Genomic DNA, 19,426 nt, shown 5'->3' with positions numbered 1-19,426 from the left:
CTTGTCAAAGTGGGACAATTATACTTTTTTTTCTAAGAGGCCTTTTTCACAGCAGATATTCAGACTTGTCATTTGTAGGAAAAGCACACGTGGTGCTAATAAGATTAACAATGGCTCTGTTCTGTTCAAGTGTCCCAGTAAGTCACAGCAGTGTGAGAGTGAGTCAGCATGAACAATACCAGGACCTTGAAAGTGAAGCAGCTAAACTGAATTCAGGCATCATTAATATTATTATTCACAAGTGTGTTTTTCCTAAAGACAAAAGTCTATTGCCACACAGTGAAGTTGGCAGGTGCAGACTTTCCACAGTTGGTTATCCATCCATGGTTGTAGCCTTGGGAGGATCTTCCATATCTAATGGATCTATCATATTGTCCTCAGTTGGTGGAAAAAGTATTTAGGTCCTTTCTGCTGTAAAGTGCCAATACTATTCAATGTGCTGCATTAAAAATCTTACATCAGTAAAGGTACAGAAGCATCAACAACAAAATGTATTTGATTTGTCAAAATTAAAAACACTTCTTCTGCGTCATGTATATTATAGAAAAATATAAATATATTTATTCTTTTTTTTTACATTCAACAATGAAATACAAAAATTGCACTTGTATCAGACATTGGCCTTGAGGGAATAAAAAGTAAAATTTATTTGTAAAATAACTAATGAGATAAAAGTAGTGGAGTAAAGAGTAGAGATGCAGTGGAGTAGAGGTAGAAAGTGCAGTGCATGATGAAACTGCATGTCCTGTCCTATTTCCACACAGTTAACCTTCAGTTGCCAAAGTAACCACTGTGCTGAGGTGATTTTGTAATTGTTTTAACAGTTCAGGATAAACAGACGTCAGTGTGGTGGGATAGAGCGCCCTCTAGTTGTGGATTGTACGAACATGTGTCAAGATATTTCACCCTGGATCTATAACACACACTCTAGTCTGTCTGCAGCCCTGTCTGCAAACCTGCAATCATGAGTCGAAGTATTTGAAATTCTTTACTTGTGTAAAAGTAGCAATGCAACAATGTAAAGATACTCCACTAAAAGTGTAAGTACTGTATTCAAAATTGTATTTAAATTTAGAAAATATTCCAAACAAGTTAAATTGGTTGTAATATCCTCGCTGGCAGATAGTAAATAAGACTCATATCTTTTAAAATGAAAAATCAACCTGCAGAGTAGCTGTAACTGAAAGATAAATGTAGTGAAGTAAAAAGTGAAGTGGAAGTATAAAGGAGCTTAAAATGGAGGTACTCAAGTCAAGCACAGTTACCTCAGAACTGTACTTAATACTTGACTAAATGTACTTAGTCACAGTCCACCCCCAGAATAATAATACTATTTCATACAGACTGTTGTTGTCTGTGGTATCAAGTATTGGCCTTATCTTGCACTTTTGATAGCCAGAGGTGGAATGTAACTAAGTAGATTTACTCTATTTAATTTGAAGTACTTCATTTTTCAAATTCCCCTGTATTTTACCCCACCACATTTATTTGACAGCTATAGTTACACTTTTTGTGCAATATTCTTCATATGAAACACAGGATCAGTCTCTGAAGCACAAGGTTCGTCTTCATTTCACAGTGGAACAGAATCCTTAAAGATTTTATTATAAAAAGTACCAGTGTTGTAGGAACACTTCAACCTGTTTCATGACACAAACACGTATGTGTAGTTGATTTCTAAACCTGACTGACTACAGATGTATGAGTGTGCTGTAAAATAAGGTTTTAAGTCTTTTAGTCATTCTAAGAGTGAGGTTTTGCAGATTCAACTGCCCAATGCTCTATGATAAAGAAGTAAATATTTACTATACCTCAAGCAACTACAAACAATGTCATTTATATGTATGAATCAGTGATAATAATCCAATAATATAGTATTTAAGTAGTCATTATATATCACTGTGAAAGAGCTGTTTGACACAATGAGTACTGTTACTTTTGTTACTCTAAGTACATTTTGCTGACATTTTACTTGTTTTACACTGTATTTTTACGGTGTGTTTTACAGTACTTTTCCACTACTGTTGATATCTAAGCAGTTTACATAATGCAGGAGTGACAGAGGACTCAGTCCAAGTTGTTTTGGGTGTGTGTGTCTGCAGGTTGAAGCCCGAATGTGACAGTGATGGAGATCTCTACTGCAGTGAAAATCTTGGCTCCAGGATCTGGCATTCACAGATGTGAGTGTTTCCTTCCCTTAATCAGACCCACCGGTTGTGTGTCAGGTCACGTCTCGGTGCTGCTGTTCCCGTGACCGCCCCGGTGAATGCGGTAAAAAAAAAAAAAAAAAGACAAAGAAACAGAAAACAAAAAACCAAATCACGCCCTTTGTCGTAATTCTCCCAAATCTCTGCAAGACCCCCACAATCAAAACAAATCGACCACGCGTGCTTTTCCCGCAGCAATGACGTCACGTAGCCCCTCCCCTTTCCCCTTCAAGTAAACAGAAAACATTGAAGAAAACGCTCGTGTCAGTCGTCGTACGTGCGTTCGATGCGGGAAAATATGCCGCGTGAGGCGACCGCGGACGTGTATTCGGCGTTTCCCGAGTGTTTTTCAACAAACTTGTGAGATCTTGGAGGTTGGGGGGGGGGCAGCTGACTTGCGCTGGAGCGATGAAGGGAGAGGCGGAAGTGAAGTCACTTGACAGACCGTCCATGTTATTATTGTTATTTTGGTAGCCCTGCGATGAGACGGACTGGGGAGCCGCTGGTCTCCGAGACGACGACCGTGAACGTTACCGCAGGCCGCCCCGGGACCGACACCACCCTCTTCAGCACCACTGGCACCGCCACCACCGCCGCCTCGCTGACCCGGAGAAAGGAGCCTCGCTGACGGCTGGAGGGGGGGGGGGGAGGACGAGGAGGAGGAGGAGGAGGAGGAGGGAGGGAGGGTGTGAGGACCCAGCTCCAGCTCGGCTCCTACACTCCGACCGACCAAAAATAAAACGGCGACAAAAACAATAACGGCGTTCGTCAAACAGCTCGGCTGGTGTCTGCGCGGTTTGTAGCAGGGACGTGCCGCCGCAGACATGAACGGTATCACCAAGGGCCGGTTCGAGGTATGACAGAGGGAGTGGACCACCAGCGGTTAAACTGTTTGTTTCTAGTAGACGTGGGAGTCGTGGGCTTGTATAAGCAAAGTATGTGTGTGTGTGTGTGTGTGTGTGTGTGTGTGTGTGTGTGTGTGTGTGTGTGTGTGTGGTCCACCGTGCTCTGCTCCTAATTTTACATGCAGTCGGGAGCCGAGGCGTTTTGTTGGTCAAGGGTAATCCGAAATCCTGTTATTGTCCTGCCGCACCAGTAGACAGCGACAACATGGAGCTCAGGACTGCGGGACAGGAGGGCTGTGGCTGAGGATTGTCAATATATCAGGGCCGAGGCTGGCTGGCACTGTCGCCTGAGGTTACAGGCTTTTCAGGAGAGAGAGAGAGAGGAGAGAGAGAGAGAGGGGCTGCAGATGGAGAGCAATGTTGTAAATACGAGCAAGTGGTAGCAGCATTCAATTAGTCATCACTTGGGTTTGGCAGGTAACACACTGCAAAAAAAACCTGTGACACCTCCTGTAAAGCCTGTGAATGACAGGTGCCACAGGAGGTTTGGGGTGGCTGCTCTTTGGAGAGTCACTGGCACACTACAGACAGACGTTTAGTGCTCAAGAATCAGCTGTAACATAGTATGTTAAACAAGTGCTATAAATGATCATGTTTCCTCCCACAAGCTTATCATACCTCCAGATCATTTTGCAGGAAAAGTGGTAAACACACACCCATACACGCGTGTTAGAGCTCAGTGCTCAGCTGCAGTGTTGAAAGAAGCCCTCAAGATATTACCTGTATTTACATGTACAAGTACAGAAATATATCAGCATCCAAGTATCCAAAGTAATGATCCCTGTCACTGTTAATTTACTGGAGGTTATCACTGATGTTACTGCAGTATTTTACACTGAAGCTGGTTAATGTAAAGAACATTTTGTCAGCATCATACTGATGCCTAGTCATATTTTCTAGGATGATCATCTGTTTTTATGCAGAACTTTAATCCTCAATGTAACCATTAACTACAACTGTCAAATACAGTCAATATTTGCCTCTGAAATGTAGAGACATAGTACAAAACAAGCATAAATACCTCGAAACTGTACCTAAGTGCAGTATTTGAGTGACTGTACTTCGTCACGTCCCAGCCCTGCTCAGCTGCAAACAGTTTTACAGATAGTTTTGACGTGCCACATAGTTTGATTGATGCCTAATACCTGTGGTATAATAATCGCCACGTTTTGCAGTGTCAACATTCTCCTAGTAACTGTGTACCAGCCTTAAATCAGCTCCCGTCCAACTGGTTGTAACTCCCATAAGCTGTTAGCATTGTTTATCTCCAGTATTATTCATGCATTGTTCGGATTCTTTTTGACTTGATGGTACTTGACTTTCCCCATCAGGTGTTCGGCTGCTTGTGTATGAACATGTGTGTCTGCATGTGAGTGAGTGAGAACAGAAGGCGGCAGTGGTGCTGATGTGTGTTGCCATATCAGTGGATTTCTCAACAGAGCTGTAAGCTTCTTAGATGAAAACCAGCGTACAGTGGGAAACAGGCCGGTGTGTAAGAGAGAGAGAGAGAGAGGGAGGGAGGGAGAGAGACTGAAGAGTGAGGAGGTAGTAGAGTAGGACTTGGGAGCCCAACACCTGAGATGATGCTTTATAATAAACACCTGGTGCGAGCCCCCTTGTCATTGCAGGCCTGAAACTGAACACACACCGTATGACCCAGATCTAATTTCTTCATAGTTAGTTTATTGTGGCAAAGAAACTCTAGACCTGAGCCATGCAAGTTCAAAAACCAGATTTGCATATCCACCCTGTTGTACACTGTCTAGGAATAGGAGTATGACTGCAGCGAGGAACTCCCTGCTTGGGAATGCTGCTCTGCTGGCACAGGGAACCAGGGCACCAGAATGCTGAGGTGATGATTTTAATGAAGCACGCGTACCAGAGATGGCTTTGACCCTCGCTGTCATGATGCCACATGGACGGCTGAGATTACACACCAAATACTGTGCTCATGCCATTGCATCAGGCAACGTCTCTCATGGAGTTTGGGTTACACAACACAGAGAGAAGAGGCTCTATGCTAACTTCTTCTGTGTTGTTCGACTTTTCAACTCTCTTTCCAAAGACATGACTTTTACAGGAAATGTGTCTTAATCAATATCGATCAATCTGTTGATAAGTTTTTAGATTGGTTGATTAATTGTTTAGTTTATTGATAATACAGAGAAATAGTGAATCATAAGTTCTGTTAGCTCAAGGTACCATTGTCAAATTGCTTGTTTTGTCTGACCAGCAGTCTAAACCCCTAAAACAGTCAATGTACAGTGATCTTTAGATCTGTGATGATTAGTCAATTAGTTGCTTGGTTAAGTGACAGAGATTTAATGAGCCACCATGTTGATGATTGATTAGTTTCAATTAGTTTGTGGTTCCAGCTTCAGAAATGCTGCTTTGTTTTTTGTGTTGTTTCATATTGAACTCACTATATTTGGGTTTCAGACAGTTGGTTGGACAAAACAAGACATCCGAGGACATCACTTAGGCCCTGAGACACTGTGCTGGGCATGTCTCATCATTATATAATCCAAACTAGGTAATCAATTAATGGAGATGATCCTAAGTTTCAGTCTTAAATGGTGTAAAACAGCGGTTAGTGGCAAATGTTTGGTGGTTTTCCTTTGATAAATGCCTTGTATGATTACTCAGATATCAAAATTGTTGCTGATTCATTGTCTTCTGATCAGCAGTAATCTGACATGTCTGTATCTGAGCTTTAACTGTCAGATCAGTACCAGATGAGACGCCATTACAGAGTAAAAGTTATATTTTATGTTTGCAGGTTTAAACCACATCATAAAATGACTCCATGTTCTTTACCAGTGCTGTCTTGTATAAAAAAACCCATGAGGTTTGACTGGCCTGTCTAGATTGTTTATAACCATGTGTCTGTTGAAGGGAAGGTCAAAGGTGACTGATGTGTTACAGAGGTGGTTTGGAATTAAGTCTAAATTTAGTCCTAAATCCTAAGCCACCTCTGGCTTTAGAGAGACACTGAGTCAATGCACTGCAGGCCTTGTCCGTTGACAGTTCTCTTCCTGACATTCAGTACATACAGTATTGTACAATTAAGGTCAATTTACTTTCCATTTACTCAGTTGACACAGCTCTAAATATAGCTGATACTGAGTCACATGGTAATGATAAAGCCTTTACTCCAAAGCATTTGAATCGAACTTTTATTGATCCTCTATCAAGCTTCCCATAGATGTACCTGCCCCCAACCCTAATGTGATATTGTTTTATTCGATACAGGGGCATGTGAGGACCAGTGATGGACAAGGTTTAAACTATAACCTGGAGCTATTATTGGATATAGTTAATCAATAGGTTCAGAACATTTTGTCTGCTGTGGTGTTAACTTAGCATAGATGTTAAAATTCAAACCAGTTCAGTTAATCTGTTGCTGGACCTTAACTGGACCAACTGTTTCTCTTTTATCTTTTTGACCTCACTTCCCCTTAACTGGCCTTTATTTTCCTCCTGCCCTCATCTCCCCTCTTTCACTCTGATTTAAATAATGACTTTTGCACATATTTTTCCAGTCGTCCCCGACTGCAGCACCGTTCCTTTGTTTGCCTCTGTCTCTTACTTCCCTCTGCCTCCCCACTTCCTCCCTCTTTCTTCCATCTTCCTTTATTGCTTTCTCTTTCGAGGAGCTCGCGTTTGCCACGGAGCTAGCTGCAGCCAAGACGTTCTCAAAAAAGAAACAAAAAAAAAAAAAAAAAATCAACCTTTGCTCCTCCTGTGCCTTTTCCTCGTTCTCCCCTTTTGTGTCTTCCCACATCTCACTGTTTGTGTTTGCGTGTGAAACAGTGGGGAGTCCCCCCTCATTAGACACAGTCTCTGAATCTTTGAGGATACACTGGTGTATCACTGGCAGGATGCGTGTCTGCAGAGGCACGACGAATGTGGGTGTTTGCCGTAATTTAAATTCATGGCTGAATACAACCCACCTGATCTAGAATGTTCTGCCTCTGTTCTTCACATAGAGAGGTCTGACTTGAATCACCTGCAAATGTGCGTATGTGTGTGTGTGTGTGTGTGTGTGTGTGTGTGTGTGTGTGTGTGTGTGTGTGTGTGTGTGTCCCACTCAGCAGATGGCCAGACATCCAGCGAGTAGACTAATTGAGATAAGCATGCCAACAAGCTGACCAGGCTAACAGAATTATAAGCTTGTAAGGAGGGGACGTGGAAAGCCAAATGTAGCTCTGGCTTGTTTAGGAGCATAGCTTAAGGAGGTAATAGCATGTTTATCATAAGTAACTGTAGACATTGCATAAGAGCCTGTTTTCATTACACACATTCTGGAGTTTGTGAACTAAAAAATTGTCCCTGAGACTGGTTTTGATCTATTTGCCGTAATCGTCTTGTAGAGATGATAACGATGCTCTCCAATTTCTGTTTTGACCTGTGTTGCCATTGTAACGGCTTGTGTCTTGTTTCTGTCTGATTGCTCTTGACCACCTCATACACACACACTCACTCAATGTTACTGTTTATCTTGTGTCTCGGCAGGTGTTCTCAAACAGCGATGAAGCCCCCATTAACAAGAAGCTCCCCAAAGAGCTTCTTCTTAGGTAAGATTAATAATACAGAACCTCTCCCCAACACACACAAACACACACACAAGACACAACACAACATACCCTGGGACAAGGGCTTAGGTCAGGGTTACTCATTAGCTGAAGCAGCCTTGAACTGTGTGTGGGAGTGTGTGTGCTTATGTTTGTTTTGTCACTAGTTGTGTGTGGGTGTGTTGTGTACTGTAGGTGTCTGTTCTATGATGTATGTTGGTCACTAGTCTGAAATGAGGTTCTGTTAACTGTGTGACCTACAGACCAATATTTTGTCTCACAGCAGCAGCTGAGCGTGACCCATAAATCTGACATCAGCCGTCCACTCACCCGTGTTCATCCACCAGATTGATTCATATTCGATTTGTGTGTGTGTGAGTGTGCATGTATATCAGAAAGGGATGCACCTGCATGTTCCTCTGCGGACACATGATGATGTGGATTGGTTATTTTTGCACTTGAGCACAGCGTGTGTGTGTGGGGGGGTGGGGTGGGGGGTCTGTCTGTCTGTCTACGTGTGCATGTGTGAAACACTCCTGGGCCTATGCAAACTGTATGTCTGTGTATGCGTGCTATAAATAGCTTGTCTTAGCTGGTGGGGAATTCCGCAGTGCTGTGCTCTTCTGCTGCTCCAGCTGTGTCTCCACGGAGACTACACCAGTACACCCATTACCACCAGCACACTTTCACTGGTGGTCAGAAAAAAAAACATGTACATGCATGCACTGGCTAGCTCCAACACATGACCTACTGTCACATGGGTCACTTACACAACGTCAGCTGTGAGGAAGCCTCATTGTAATGGCAGTAAATCTTGTTTGTAAACCATGGAAAGTGGGTTGACTGGAACTTCTTTTTTTAAAAAAATAATTTTGTTATGCCCTGTCACCGTCGCACACAGTGAGGGACATTGTTTTGTCCAAGTAGCATTTCTAAAATGCAGGTATACATCTGTGCATAGTCCTTTAAATACAATGCCTCAAAAGTCACACATGTTGTACCTTTAATTTATTCCACTTTTGGAATTATATGTTCGTCAGGAAGATAAATTCCCTTTGAGCAGGATAAAGTATTCACATTGCTTATGCATGACACAAAGAAAAGCATCAAAGCTTCCCATTAGAGAAACCAGTGAATGTTTACATGCTTTTCCCTGAAACATGACTTAAATCATTATTTGATTATAAAAATAGTTGATTTTCTGTTGATCTTCTTATCAAATAATTAACTAAATGTTGCAGCTCTAAATGAAATGATGGAGAGGAGAAACCCACCCTTTGTTCACAACTCAAAGACATACAGTACAGTGACCTGTGATGAGGAGTTTCAGACATACATCTGATTTATTTATTTTATGGGGGCCATCATTCACAAAAAGTTTGTAACCACTAGAGAAGAGTACCCGTGTGGTATGTGTTGGTGGGCATGTTGCCGCAGGGATACCAGCTAATTAATCTGTTCATTTGAATAATTAGTGTTCTCATTAGCATTACTGTTTATGTTTAATGTATCACTGTGAGTGAGTCTGAGTACCTGAGTGCCTGCCGTTCAGCTGGTGCGTTGTAAACAGCTGTTATCTAGGCCAGTGCAGCATGGATATAAACTGTGAAAACTGTGCCGAGATATAGAGGAACCTTGTCTGACAGACAAGCCTCGGAGAGAGTTCAGAGTGGTTCAGGGTCCTCTTACCCAGAAGCACTGACTCAGCACCCTCCCCACCACCACCACCACCACCATCACCACCACCACCTAAATTCATGTCTGACTGGAGTTACTATGGCAACTAGTCCCAGACTCACAGTGAGGGCTCGACTCTCTCTTATCTAGCCATGCTTGAAGGGCCAGGTGTACGTTTTGTCAACAAATGGGACTATGCTCCATTAAAATCCTATTATGTACCATGTCAGAAAAAAGGGGCATACCCAGGCAGGATTTGACAGCGCAATCAAAGGCTATTAAATTATTTTCTGTTCTGTCTGTGTTCAGAGGCAGCGTTAGGGCTTCCTCGTGTGTAGTAAAGTGAGAAAAATATGATATTCACAATTTTGTGCCTCTGAAATTGGCTCTATTATGTCACCTCCCCCCCCCCCGTCTGTTGTCTTTTCTCTCTCATTCTTAAAGTCTGTCTATATTCAGCAACCTCTCTTCATCTAAAAACTCAGAGCTGAACTCAACTGTTATCCTTTTATTAAGTCAAATTCTGTAGTTTAACAGGACTCGGAGCGGGACTCACCAGATCAGATTGATTGATTGCTTCCCTGTGAGTATGATTAACAGAATTCTTCTGTGGTTGGTAAAAAGCCTCTCTCACACATAATGGAAAGTCAGGCTGTGTTTGATTAAAACAGACAGTCAATCAATGATCAGCGTCACAGCCATTAACCAGTCATTAGAACAGAGATCGATGAGCGCCTGCTTGATTGGTCAGCTCCTCTGGTGGCCCACAATCATTTCAAGGACTGCGTGTGTCCACGTGTTGGACGTGTGTGAGTGTGAGAGTGCTTGTGTGTCATGTGTCTGCAAGTGTCTATGTGCGTGAGGGTGTCTTTGCGTCGCTTTGTTGATTGTATGCAAAGTCCTTCCTGACACAAGACTCCGGTATAGATTATACAGACATGTCCCAACATGCCCCGGCCTAACGCACATCAAAACACACAGCCTTTGTCTGTATCTACTATGAAGGAAACAATGGTCAGCTCCTGTTTCCTGGGGTTAAAAGGACATTCAGACCCCAGCTGCACTCAAAGCTTTGGCACCATGACAATTCTTTGAATGCCTGAAATATTGTATAGATTGTCCCTTTAAGGCTTTTCTCTGAACAGTAACAGGCCATTTAACCAGTGTGAGCTCAGAGGAGGAACACATGTTTGATTTCATATATATGTACACGCTCCTGTATATGTATATATGTTCATCTATCTGTCCCAGGCTTGCCTGTCTGAGTTCCAGAGATTACTCATTGGCAGATTAATGGATTGAGCTGACCCAGTAGCCTGCTGCATGCAGCCCTTTGTGGATGACTGGCCCACAGCTCAAACACTGCCTGTCTGTGGGGCTTTCCTGCTGCCAACCACACACAGGGGATTGTTCTTTTTCCTACACACTTAAAAACATATGTTCACTAACACAAAAGGAAAGATAACCAAGTAAAAAGTTTAACAGGAAAGTCTTTATCTGAGAACCGAGACAAACTCCTCATCCTGTGTTTTTTTTTTGTCTCTCTTTCTAGAATATTCTCCTATCTAGATGTGGTTACACTCTGTAGATGTGCCCAAGTATCCAAGGTAAGTAGCTTCCCTCTCAACACCTCCAAGCCACTCCCTGTGGACTAACATACTTATTGTTTTAAAACAACGCGTTCCGTGTAATTCTAAACGATGGTTCGGTTGAATTAAAACCAGTTCACCATTGTTGAATTCTCTAGAAATGTCTATAATATAGTGCCATCTGCTGGTTATGTGTAAGTGGACCAGTGCTTTGCCATAGTGCACTGCAGCTGAAAGCCATTTATGAATGAGCTATCTGTGAATAATAACAATGGCTTGGCACTTGTGGACTGTGAATGCAGAGCTGTGGTGGCTGCTTCTCTTCCAACAGCTCCAACGTATAATATGTCTGTGTGACAAGGCACAAAGCATAATTTAGATTTTTTTTCTATATGTTTTAGAGTACTTCATCTCATGTCTGCTCAGCTTCATGCAGGTGTTCTTTGTACCTACATTTTCACCCATTGTTCTGATTGATCTTCGTTTCTTGATTAATTGATTAGTGGTTTTGACTTTAATCAGGAAAAAATACCCATATTGTTTTAGACAGCCCAAGGAGATGTCCTCAGGCATCCTGTTTTGTCCAGTCAAAATGCTTCTGATCAGGTTATTTCCAGTTTATAGTGATATAAACCAGAGAAAAGCAGCAAAGCATGACAGTTCGGACATTCTAGGTGGACAAAGTATAAGATGTGAAAACACCAGCTGCTACACATGCTCTGTGAAGAAAGAAACAAAAAAGTCTTCATAGTGAACACAAACCTACAGAGTGTAGTGCAGAATATTAGAGGTTCTCCCACATATTATGATAACAGTCACCTTCCCCCACCTCTGTCTGACCCACTTGTCTGTCTCTGTCCACAACCTGTCTGCCACCCTCTCAGGCCTGGAATGTCCTGGCCCTGGATGGCAGCAACTGGCAGAAGATCGACTTGTTCAACTTCCAGACCGACATAGAGGTGAGGCGTGTGCTCATGAGAGAGGGAAAGAGAGGAGTGAGAGGGCAGAGTGGACAGTGCTTGTGTGTGTGTGCACTTGCCTATATGTGCTGCGTGTGTGTGTGTGTGTGTGTGTGTGTGTGTGTGTGAATGTGTGTGCTTGTTGAGTAGCAATATCCAGCCCAAGGCTTAGTGCTGGGTCAGTAGGCTTTGGTGCCGAATGTGACGTCACAGCTGATCCTCTGTCCTGTGGCCCAACTCATATTTCTCTCTCTCTCTCTCTTCTCTCTCTCTCTTCTCTCTCTCTCTCTCTCTCTCTCTCTCTCTCTCTCTCTCTCTCTCTCTGACCCTGTGTCTCTCAGGGGCGGGTGGTGGAGAACATTTCGAAGCGTTGTGGAGGTTTCCTGAGGCAGCTGAGCCTCAGGGGTTGCCTGAGCGTGGGAGATGCCTCCATGAAGTGAGATACTCATTGTCTTTTTGACATACACCAACATAATTAGTGCTTTTTTTGATTTGGCTTTTACTTAAAGTCCCTGTGTGATTATGTTTAAAGTTTAAGCCAGTTCAGTCCCTGCTCAGTCCCATGGGACCCTATGCTAGAAACTCTTTTTTGTGACTCTGTTTAATCTTACTTTACTGTGTACACACACCAAAAAACAAAAGAAGTGGTGATGTAATTCTGGTTTTACATGAAACCTCCTGGTCTGTTGATTCACATGGCTTCACTTGAAGATTTGCATCGCCTCTATAAGCAACTTACTTAGACTTACAACTTAAAGAAATACAACTTGTTCTTTAGGCAGGCGACATGTAAAAAAAAAAAAGAAGAAAAGAAACATGTAGTAGTTGTACAACAACCTCCCAAGGGCCTGTAGATGACTCTGTTAATTGGCTCTTGAGCAACTCCCAGCGTCTGACTTCTTATTTATTCAATGAAGCTTCTCTTGAGTAATTCCCCTTCTCCCTCCTCACTGTTTGACTGTTTCCCAGGACGTTTGCACAGAACTGCAGAAACATCGAAGTGTTAAACCTGAACGGCTGCACCAAGATCACAGACAGCACCTGCCTCAGCCTCAGCAAGTTTTGCTCCAAACTCAAGCACCTAGATCTCACCTCCTGTGTGTCCATCAGCAACCACTCCCTCAAGGCTCTCAGGTAGTACCCGCACACTGACATAACAAAACCCCTATCAGCAAAATGAAATGGAAACAGTTGTCAGTTCCCGATAAAGCCCTCACCTGTTACATCCTGAGAACATACTGTACGGTCACACATAACCTCATATTTACACTCTCTGTATCTCACTCTTACACACACACACACACACACACACACACACACACACTCTTAACAATGCGCACACTGTTCTGTGTTGAAATTGTACGTGTCAGACCAGTTCACATGTCTTGTATCCTTGTCTGTACGTGTGCTGTGAAATGTGTGGGTGTCTGCGTTCAGTGATGGCTGCAGAATGCTGGAGATGTTGAACTTGTCGTGGTGTGACCAGATCACACGGGACGGCATTGAGGCTCTGGCTAGAGGCTGCATCGGTTTACGAGCACTGTTCCTCAGAGGCTGCACACAGGTAGGGTACAGTATTACACACACATGCAAGAAATGTTAAGTGCTCGAGTTGGAGGCATCTCATACAATAAAGCTATTCTGAGTCTGTCTTCATTACATTTTACAAAGCAAAAACTCACTCTACACACTTTGCACTTTTCTCTGTATGTAGCCCAAATAGCATAATATTTTTAAAACTTGAGAAAATAAATATTGTAACAGACCATAATTAAAGTTTCACTATAAAACACCAGAAGTAGAAGGTATCTGTATCAGTATCTGTTTTTTTCTTCTTCGCAGTCATTGAGATCTTGTTGGTGTTCCTGCTGCTGAGGACACTGTTGACCACAGTTTACTGTAAACAAGGTGTATCAGATGTTTATAATAGCTCATAATATGTATCCACTGAGGCAATTTTAAAACAAAATGGTAGAAACACAGAAATATCTATAAATTCTCAGATAGTCAGAAATAAAAATACAGTCATGCATACTCGTCCACTACTGAACACTCACAGCAGGCCTCACTGAAGAGAAATGGCTTCATGGAACAGTAAATTTTCCATCCCATGGTATTTGTGCTTTTTACTTGTATTTTAATGTCATTAGTTGTGTTTTTTTTTTCTTTTGATGCAGTGGTTTATGTCGGGCTGGCATTTTCTTTTTCTGCTGCCTCTGTAGAACCAGCAGTAGAACATTTTTCTTCATGCTGTGTGCTCAGTCGTTTTCCCACCAAAGGCTAGTCTATTTGTCTTGTCTTGAAAAAAAAAAAGGCATGAAACCCCCATAAATCATCAACACGTGAATACCACTATTGGTTCAACTAACTGGCAAAATAGGGATCTCTGTTTACTGGGGATAAATTCAAGCCACTGATTGTTGGTTATATATCAATGCAGTCACATACATATATCATTGATCTGTGTCTTGATTGGCAATATTTTGTATTTTTTATTTTATTCCAGCTGGAAGATGGAGCATTGAAACACCTTCAGAAACACTGCCCAGAACTCACCACCATCAATATGCAGTCTTGCACAGTAAGACAAAACATTTGGTTATGGGGTGGAGAGGAGGGAGAGACTGGTAATAATGCCTGAGGGATGTGTCTTTATGCCTCTGTGTTTTCTTAATTTGTTTTTTTTTTTTTTTGTTGTCGCCTTCTGTCGCCTCCAGCAAATAACAGATGAAGGGCTGGTCAGTCTGTGCCGAGGATGCCACAAGCTACAGATCCTCTGCGTGTCTGGCTGCAGCAACATCACGGATGCCTCCCTCACTGCACTGGGACTCAACTGTCCCCGACTCAAGTGAGAAAAACACACACACACACACACACACACACACACACATATATATATGCACAAAGATCCACCATCCTTCTCAAGGAGATCAACAGCTTACGTCAGGATCCACAGAATATCCTTCTCAGACTGTGTGACTGCTATGGTCTCCAAAAATTTACTAGAATCACTGTATGCATTTGTTGTTCTGCAGGTACATTTAGCTGCAAGAAAATAACAGGATCTATGTTAATTGTGATGTAAGAAGCTCTGCATTATGGACCTCAGGATCAGTTCTTTGACTTACGGAAGAGTCTGTGACCACCCAGTACAGCCCACTGTGTACCCTCTCCTTAGTCTGGCTGATGATTTATTGTTGTTGTAAACATTATTAAATACACAATGAGTCACAATAATCCTACAGTGTTTCCACCTGCGCACCTCTCCAGGCGGTCTTCACAAGTCTTTCATGTATCTGTGTGATTTCAGGATTCTTGAAGCTGCACGATGCTCCCATGTAACAGACGCTGGGTTCACTGTGCTGGCCAGGGTGAGTTTCATTTTGCTCTCTTTGCTCTTGCTCATTTTGTTTGGTCAACCGTCCGTTCCACCTTGATTATCTCTGAGTTGAATGAAACGTTTTTCTCACAAAAGCTAAAACCGTCTGCTTATCTTCACAGAATTGTCATGAGCTTGAAAAAATGGACTTAGGAAGAATGTATTTTGGTAAGAGAATTTGTGGTTTCCTTATTTACTCCCACCATCATGCTCATGGTATTTATTTATGTTGAATCTGGAATCATTTTTGGCTTTTATCTGTTTGGGTTGAGATTAGATTGTATGAAAAAGACAGATGTGATTGTGTGCACGGCAGGTTATGTTTCCTGCCAAGAGGGAGAGTGAGCAGTCCATTGACCTCAGAGTTTAAATCACCTCTGACAGAAAGCAGAGACAGAGAAGAAGTGACACAGGAGAAAAAAGTTTTTGTGGGATTCAGAACCAGGCATGGACACTTGCCTCCAATGTTTGAGAACTGAGCCTCTCAGCTGTCTCTAGACATGTGAGAACAGTACTTTAATCAAGCCTGTCCTCTCCTCAGGTGACAGATAACACCCTGGTTCAGCTGTCTATCCACTGCCCTCGTCTGCAAGCACTGGTAAACATTTACACCTGCAGTTGCGATTTTGTGCCAGGTTCTTCCTCAGCCTGTCTCGCATACTTATGGAGCTTTAATCCATCTGTCTGTGTGTGTCTCCATCCCTGTCTGCTGCGTCCCGGGACAGTCCCTGTCCCACTGCGAGCTGATCACAGATGATGGCATCAGAGCTCTGAGCAGCAGCACCTGTGGCCAAGAGCGCCTCACTGTGGTGGAGCTGGACAACTGCCCCCTCATCACTGACGTTACCCTGGAGCACCTGAAGAGCTGCCATCGTCTGGAGCGTATCGAGCTCTACGACTGTCAGCAAGTCACCAGGGCTGGCATCAAACGCATCCGGGTCAGTGGAAATCACAGAGAAACTAAGGCTGTTTTTGGATGACTGGAGCCCTGGAAATCTCCTCTGTGTTTAGTTATCTGGAAATTATGTAGTTTATACTTATGTTACAGGTAATGGTTTGACATTGTGGGTAATACACCTTTTTGCTTTCTTGCTGAAATTTAGATGAAAAGATGGGGACTGCAGGCTCGTTTGTCCGTTAGCTTAGCTTAACATAAAGACTGGAAGTGGGGGTTCTGTCTGAAGATAACAAAATCCAGCAGAGCTCACTAATATTTGTTTGATCTGTATAGAAATCAAATAATAAAAAGGACAGGTTGTGTTGTGTTTAAAGAATCAAGATATAACATATTAACCAGTCAGCTTGAAATGTGCTTAATCACTCGGTTGTTGAGAGTTGGAGGAGACAATTGATGCATCTCTGTGTCTGTAAATATGTAGCTACAGTTAGCAGCTGGTTAGCTTAGCTTGCTCTGTCCAGTGGTAACAAAGTCCACCTACCAGTGCCTATATTACTTGTTGAGCTTTAGATTTGCTGGTAGTCATAGGTTTTTACCATCAAATAGAGTCAGTGCTAGCTGTCTCCTCCTGTTTCCAGCCTTTATGTTAAGCTAAACTGACTTGCTGCTGGTTGTAGCCCTATATTTAGCAAACTTGTATAAGAATGGTATCAATCTTCTCATCTTAACTTTTAGCGTGAGAGTGAATGAGCATAGTTGAACTATCCCTTTATGGAAAAATAGAATGATTAACTGGAGGCAGAAGAAAATTCTGAACAGATGTACACATGTGGGCCTTTTCCTGTATTTGTTTTTCCTTTTTATGCTCTTATATTAACACATATCTTCTGCACACAGGCCCACCTTCCAGAGATCAAAGTCCACGCCTTACTTTGCCCCAGTGACACCCCCTCCCTCTGTACATGGAGGTGGCCAGCGTCTGTGCCGCTGCTGCATCATCCTCTGACAGTGGAGGGCCAGGGGGGGCCACCTCTGTCTACAGGTCCTGCTGCTCTAATATGGGCTGAAATGGGGTTCGTTGGGGGGGGGGGACTGGGGTAGGTGTAGGGGAGAGGAGGGGCTGGACCCACTCACTGCTCCTGATCACTGATCAATACATAGACTGATTGCCACTGGTCCCTGATCAGTTGAACCTGCCCCTCCTCTCTCCTCTTGCTCACCAATCAGCTTTGCAGCAGCCCCAGGTTTTGGTGTGACGGGAGTCCGGGGGAAGGAGCATGAATGGATGGATGGACTCTCTCTCTTTCTCTCTTTCTCTCTCTCTCTGTCTCTCACTGTAAGGACAAAAACAGGTTCTCCACTCCATCCTGCTTCTCACACCCCTGACTCTCCACCTGCGGGTGTAGAGGACAGTATCTGGACAGCTGGAGATGGGAGGTCTGAACAGTGGAACTACAATGCATCATGTTCAAACTAAAAAAAAAAAAAAAGAAAAAAAGAAAAATGACGATACTGTCATCTTGGACAACAGTTCGCTCTCTGTGGAGTATCATCTCAACCAATCACATGACACCTCTATGTGACCATTCTGTGATTCATTCTGCTTTGACCAATAAACACGCAGCATGGAGGGAGAGGAGTGCTGGGTTGTAGGAAATGCAGATCCTCTGGCTATAAACAGTGATGCTTTGGCACAGCCAGCTCAACTCTCTAGTGGAAGAGTTGGGAAGAAACAGGAAGTACAGACTGGGACATGTGACATATTTGTGCATCTGAGAAACTTCTGATGAGATTTTGATTCTGTTTGTACAGAGAATGTTTTGCAAATGAAAAAAAAAAGAATTACACTTATGGCAACTCACTCAAAATTGGGTAGGCCAACAAAATATTGTTTCATTTTCTTTTTTTCAGTGCTTATTGTAATTGTCCATGCCTGTCTATCCAGAGAGGGGGATATGTTTGTCATTCTTTTTGAGGTGGAAAAGAAGAAACTGGACCTATGATTCAGACCCTCAGTGTCTAAAAGCATTATGTTGACTCTGTATGCCGCTGGGATGAGTGGCCTCTCCTGTGTACTGCGTGGTTATGTTGGCTCATAGACCCTGATCCAATCCTGTCAGTAGCCCTGGGCACTAGCTCCTACTTGACCTCTTAAGCATTTGTTTACATCCTGGATAAGGTTAGCACCAGAGACAAACTTGTTTACAACAGTAGGTTTCCAGTCTCCCTACTACCCAGAGTCAGTTTAATAACACTGATACAACTATGGTATACCCACTGTTTTTAAGTGGACTGTGCAGTCTGTTATTCAAATGTATTGCTGTGGGTGTTTGGATTTCAATCAGGGCTAATACTGGTGCAACTTTGTTTGAAAATGAAATGGGAATTTGCGTAAATCTGAGATGATAGAATGTGAGCAAAGGCACCTCAACCTTTTGACAATCACATGAATTACGTATTTGAAAGTTATTTTAGTATAGTTTTGTGTAATTGGCAGTTTATTGATGATGTAGGATATAAAGAATAGTCTATATTCAATATACTTCACCTGCTTAATGCCCCAAATAGCACATGAGCAATTATTTAGATCCAGTATTTGACATAGGTTCAGTGAGATCTGTGTATTTAATTGGGCTGTGACAAATTCCCTCTCATCCAACCTCAGAGCCAACAGTTTATTTTACTCTATACAGACACTCCCTCAGATCTACAGGATCTCAGCATTATCTGTTTTGCCATGCAGAGTGGGCTAACACGTGTATGGGGCATGAAATAACCACCACTGGAAGCCCTGAAAATACAACAAAACAGGAGCAGCTCGCAATATTGCTCTAGAGACTGGCAAGTGCTGTGTAGTGCCAAGTGCTTCAAAGACTGGGGAGATTGGCAGGACTATGGATAGGACTGAAACAAAGGAAAGCAGACAGGAAGATGAAGATAGGACTCAGATACATAGCTGACTTGACTGGCTGTGATACTAATGCCCTCTCTTTGACAGCTGTTTTAACAGTTTTATGTTTAAGAAAATAAAGAAGTAAATGAAAAAAAATAAACAAATGAATAAATAAAAGTGACTAATAGTAAATGTGCTTTGTCTCTCCAGTGTGAAATTTTGTCCCCTAGTACTGTCTGACCACACTACAGTGAACTGCGGCAAACTGAGAGCGGGCATCGACATCAGTTTCACCGCTAGATGTCACCAAAGAGCCGTGTAGACGGCAGACACGCCCACACAAAC

At 42.8% G+C, this 19,426-nt stretch overlaps 1 protein-coding gene across 1 annotated transcript; it reads left to right on the top strand.

Annotated features, from left to right (window-relative positions):
* Positions 1 to 682: 682 nt before the first annotated feature.
* fbxl2 (F-box and leucine-rich repeat protein 2) lies at positions 683 to 19,277 on the top strand. The gene is given in 16 exon segments (XM_018697541.2): positions 683 to 3,061; positions 7,628 to 7,689; positions 10,916 to 10,970; positions 11,837 to 11,911; positions 12,253 to 12,347; positions 12,881 to 13,045; positions 13,349 to 13,475; positions 14,418 to 14,492; positions 14,629 to 14,759; positions 15,222 to 15,282; positions 15,413 to 15,442; positions 15,444 to 15,458; positions 15,832 to 15,888; positions 16,016 to 16,228; positions 17,086 to 17,115; positions 17,117 to 19,277. Coding segments are annotated over 16 exon segments (1,299 nt in total). The 5' UTR covers positions 683 to 3,031; the 3' UTR covers positions 17,195 to 19,277.
* Positions 19,278 to 19,426: the final 149 nt, after the last annotated feature.

This window comes from Lates calcarifer, linkage group LG3 (assembly GCF_001640805.2).
Source record: "Lates calcarifer isolate ASB-BC8 linkage group LG3, TLL_Latcal_v3, whole genome shotgun sequence".
In the NCBI taxonomy this organism is placed as follows: Eukaryota; Metazoa; Chordata; class Actinopteri; family Centropomidae; genus Lates; species Lates calcarifer.
Note: the sequence above shows the minus strand (reverse complement) of the source record. Positions and strands in the feature narration are given on the sequence as shown.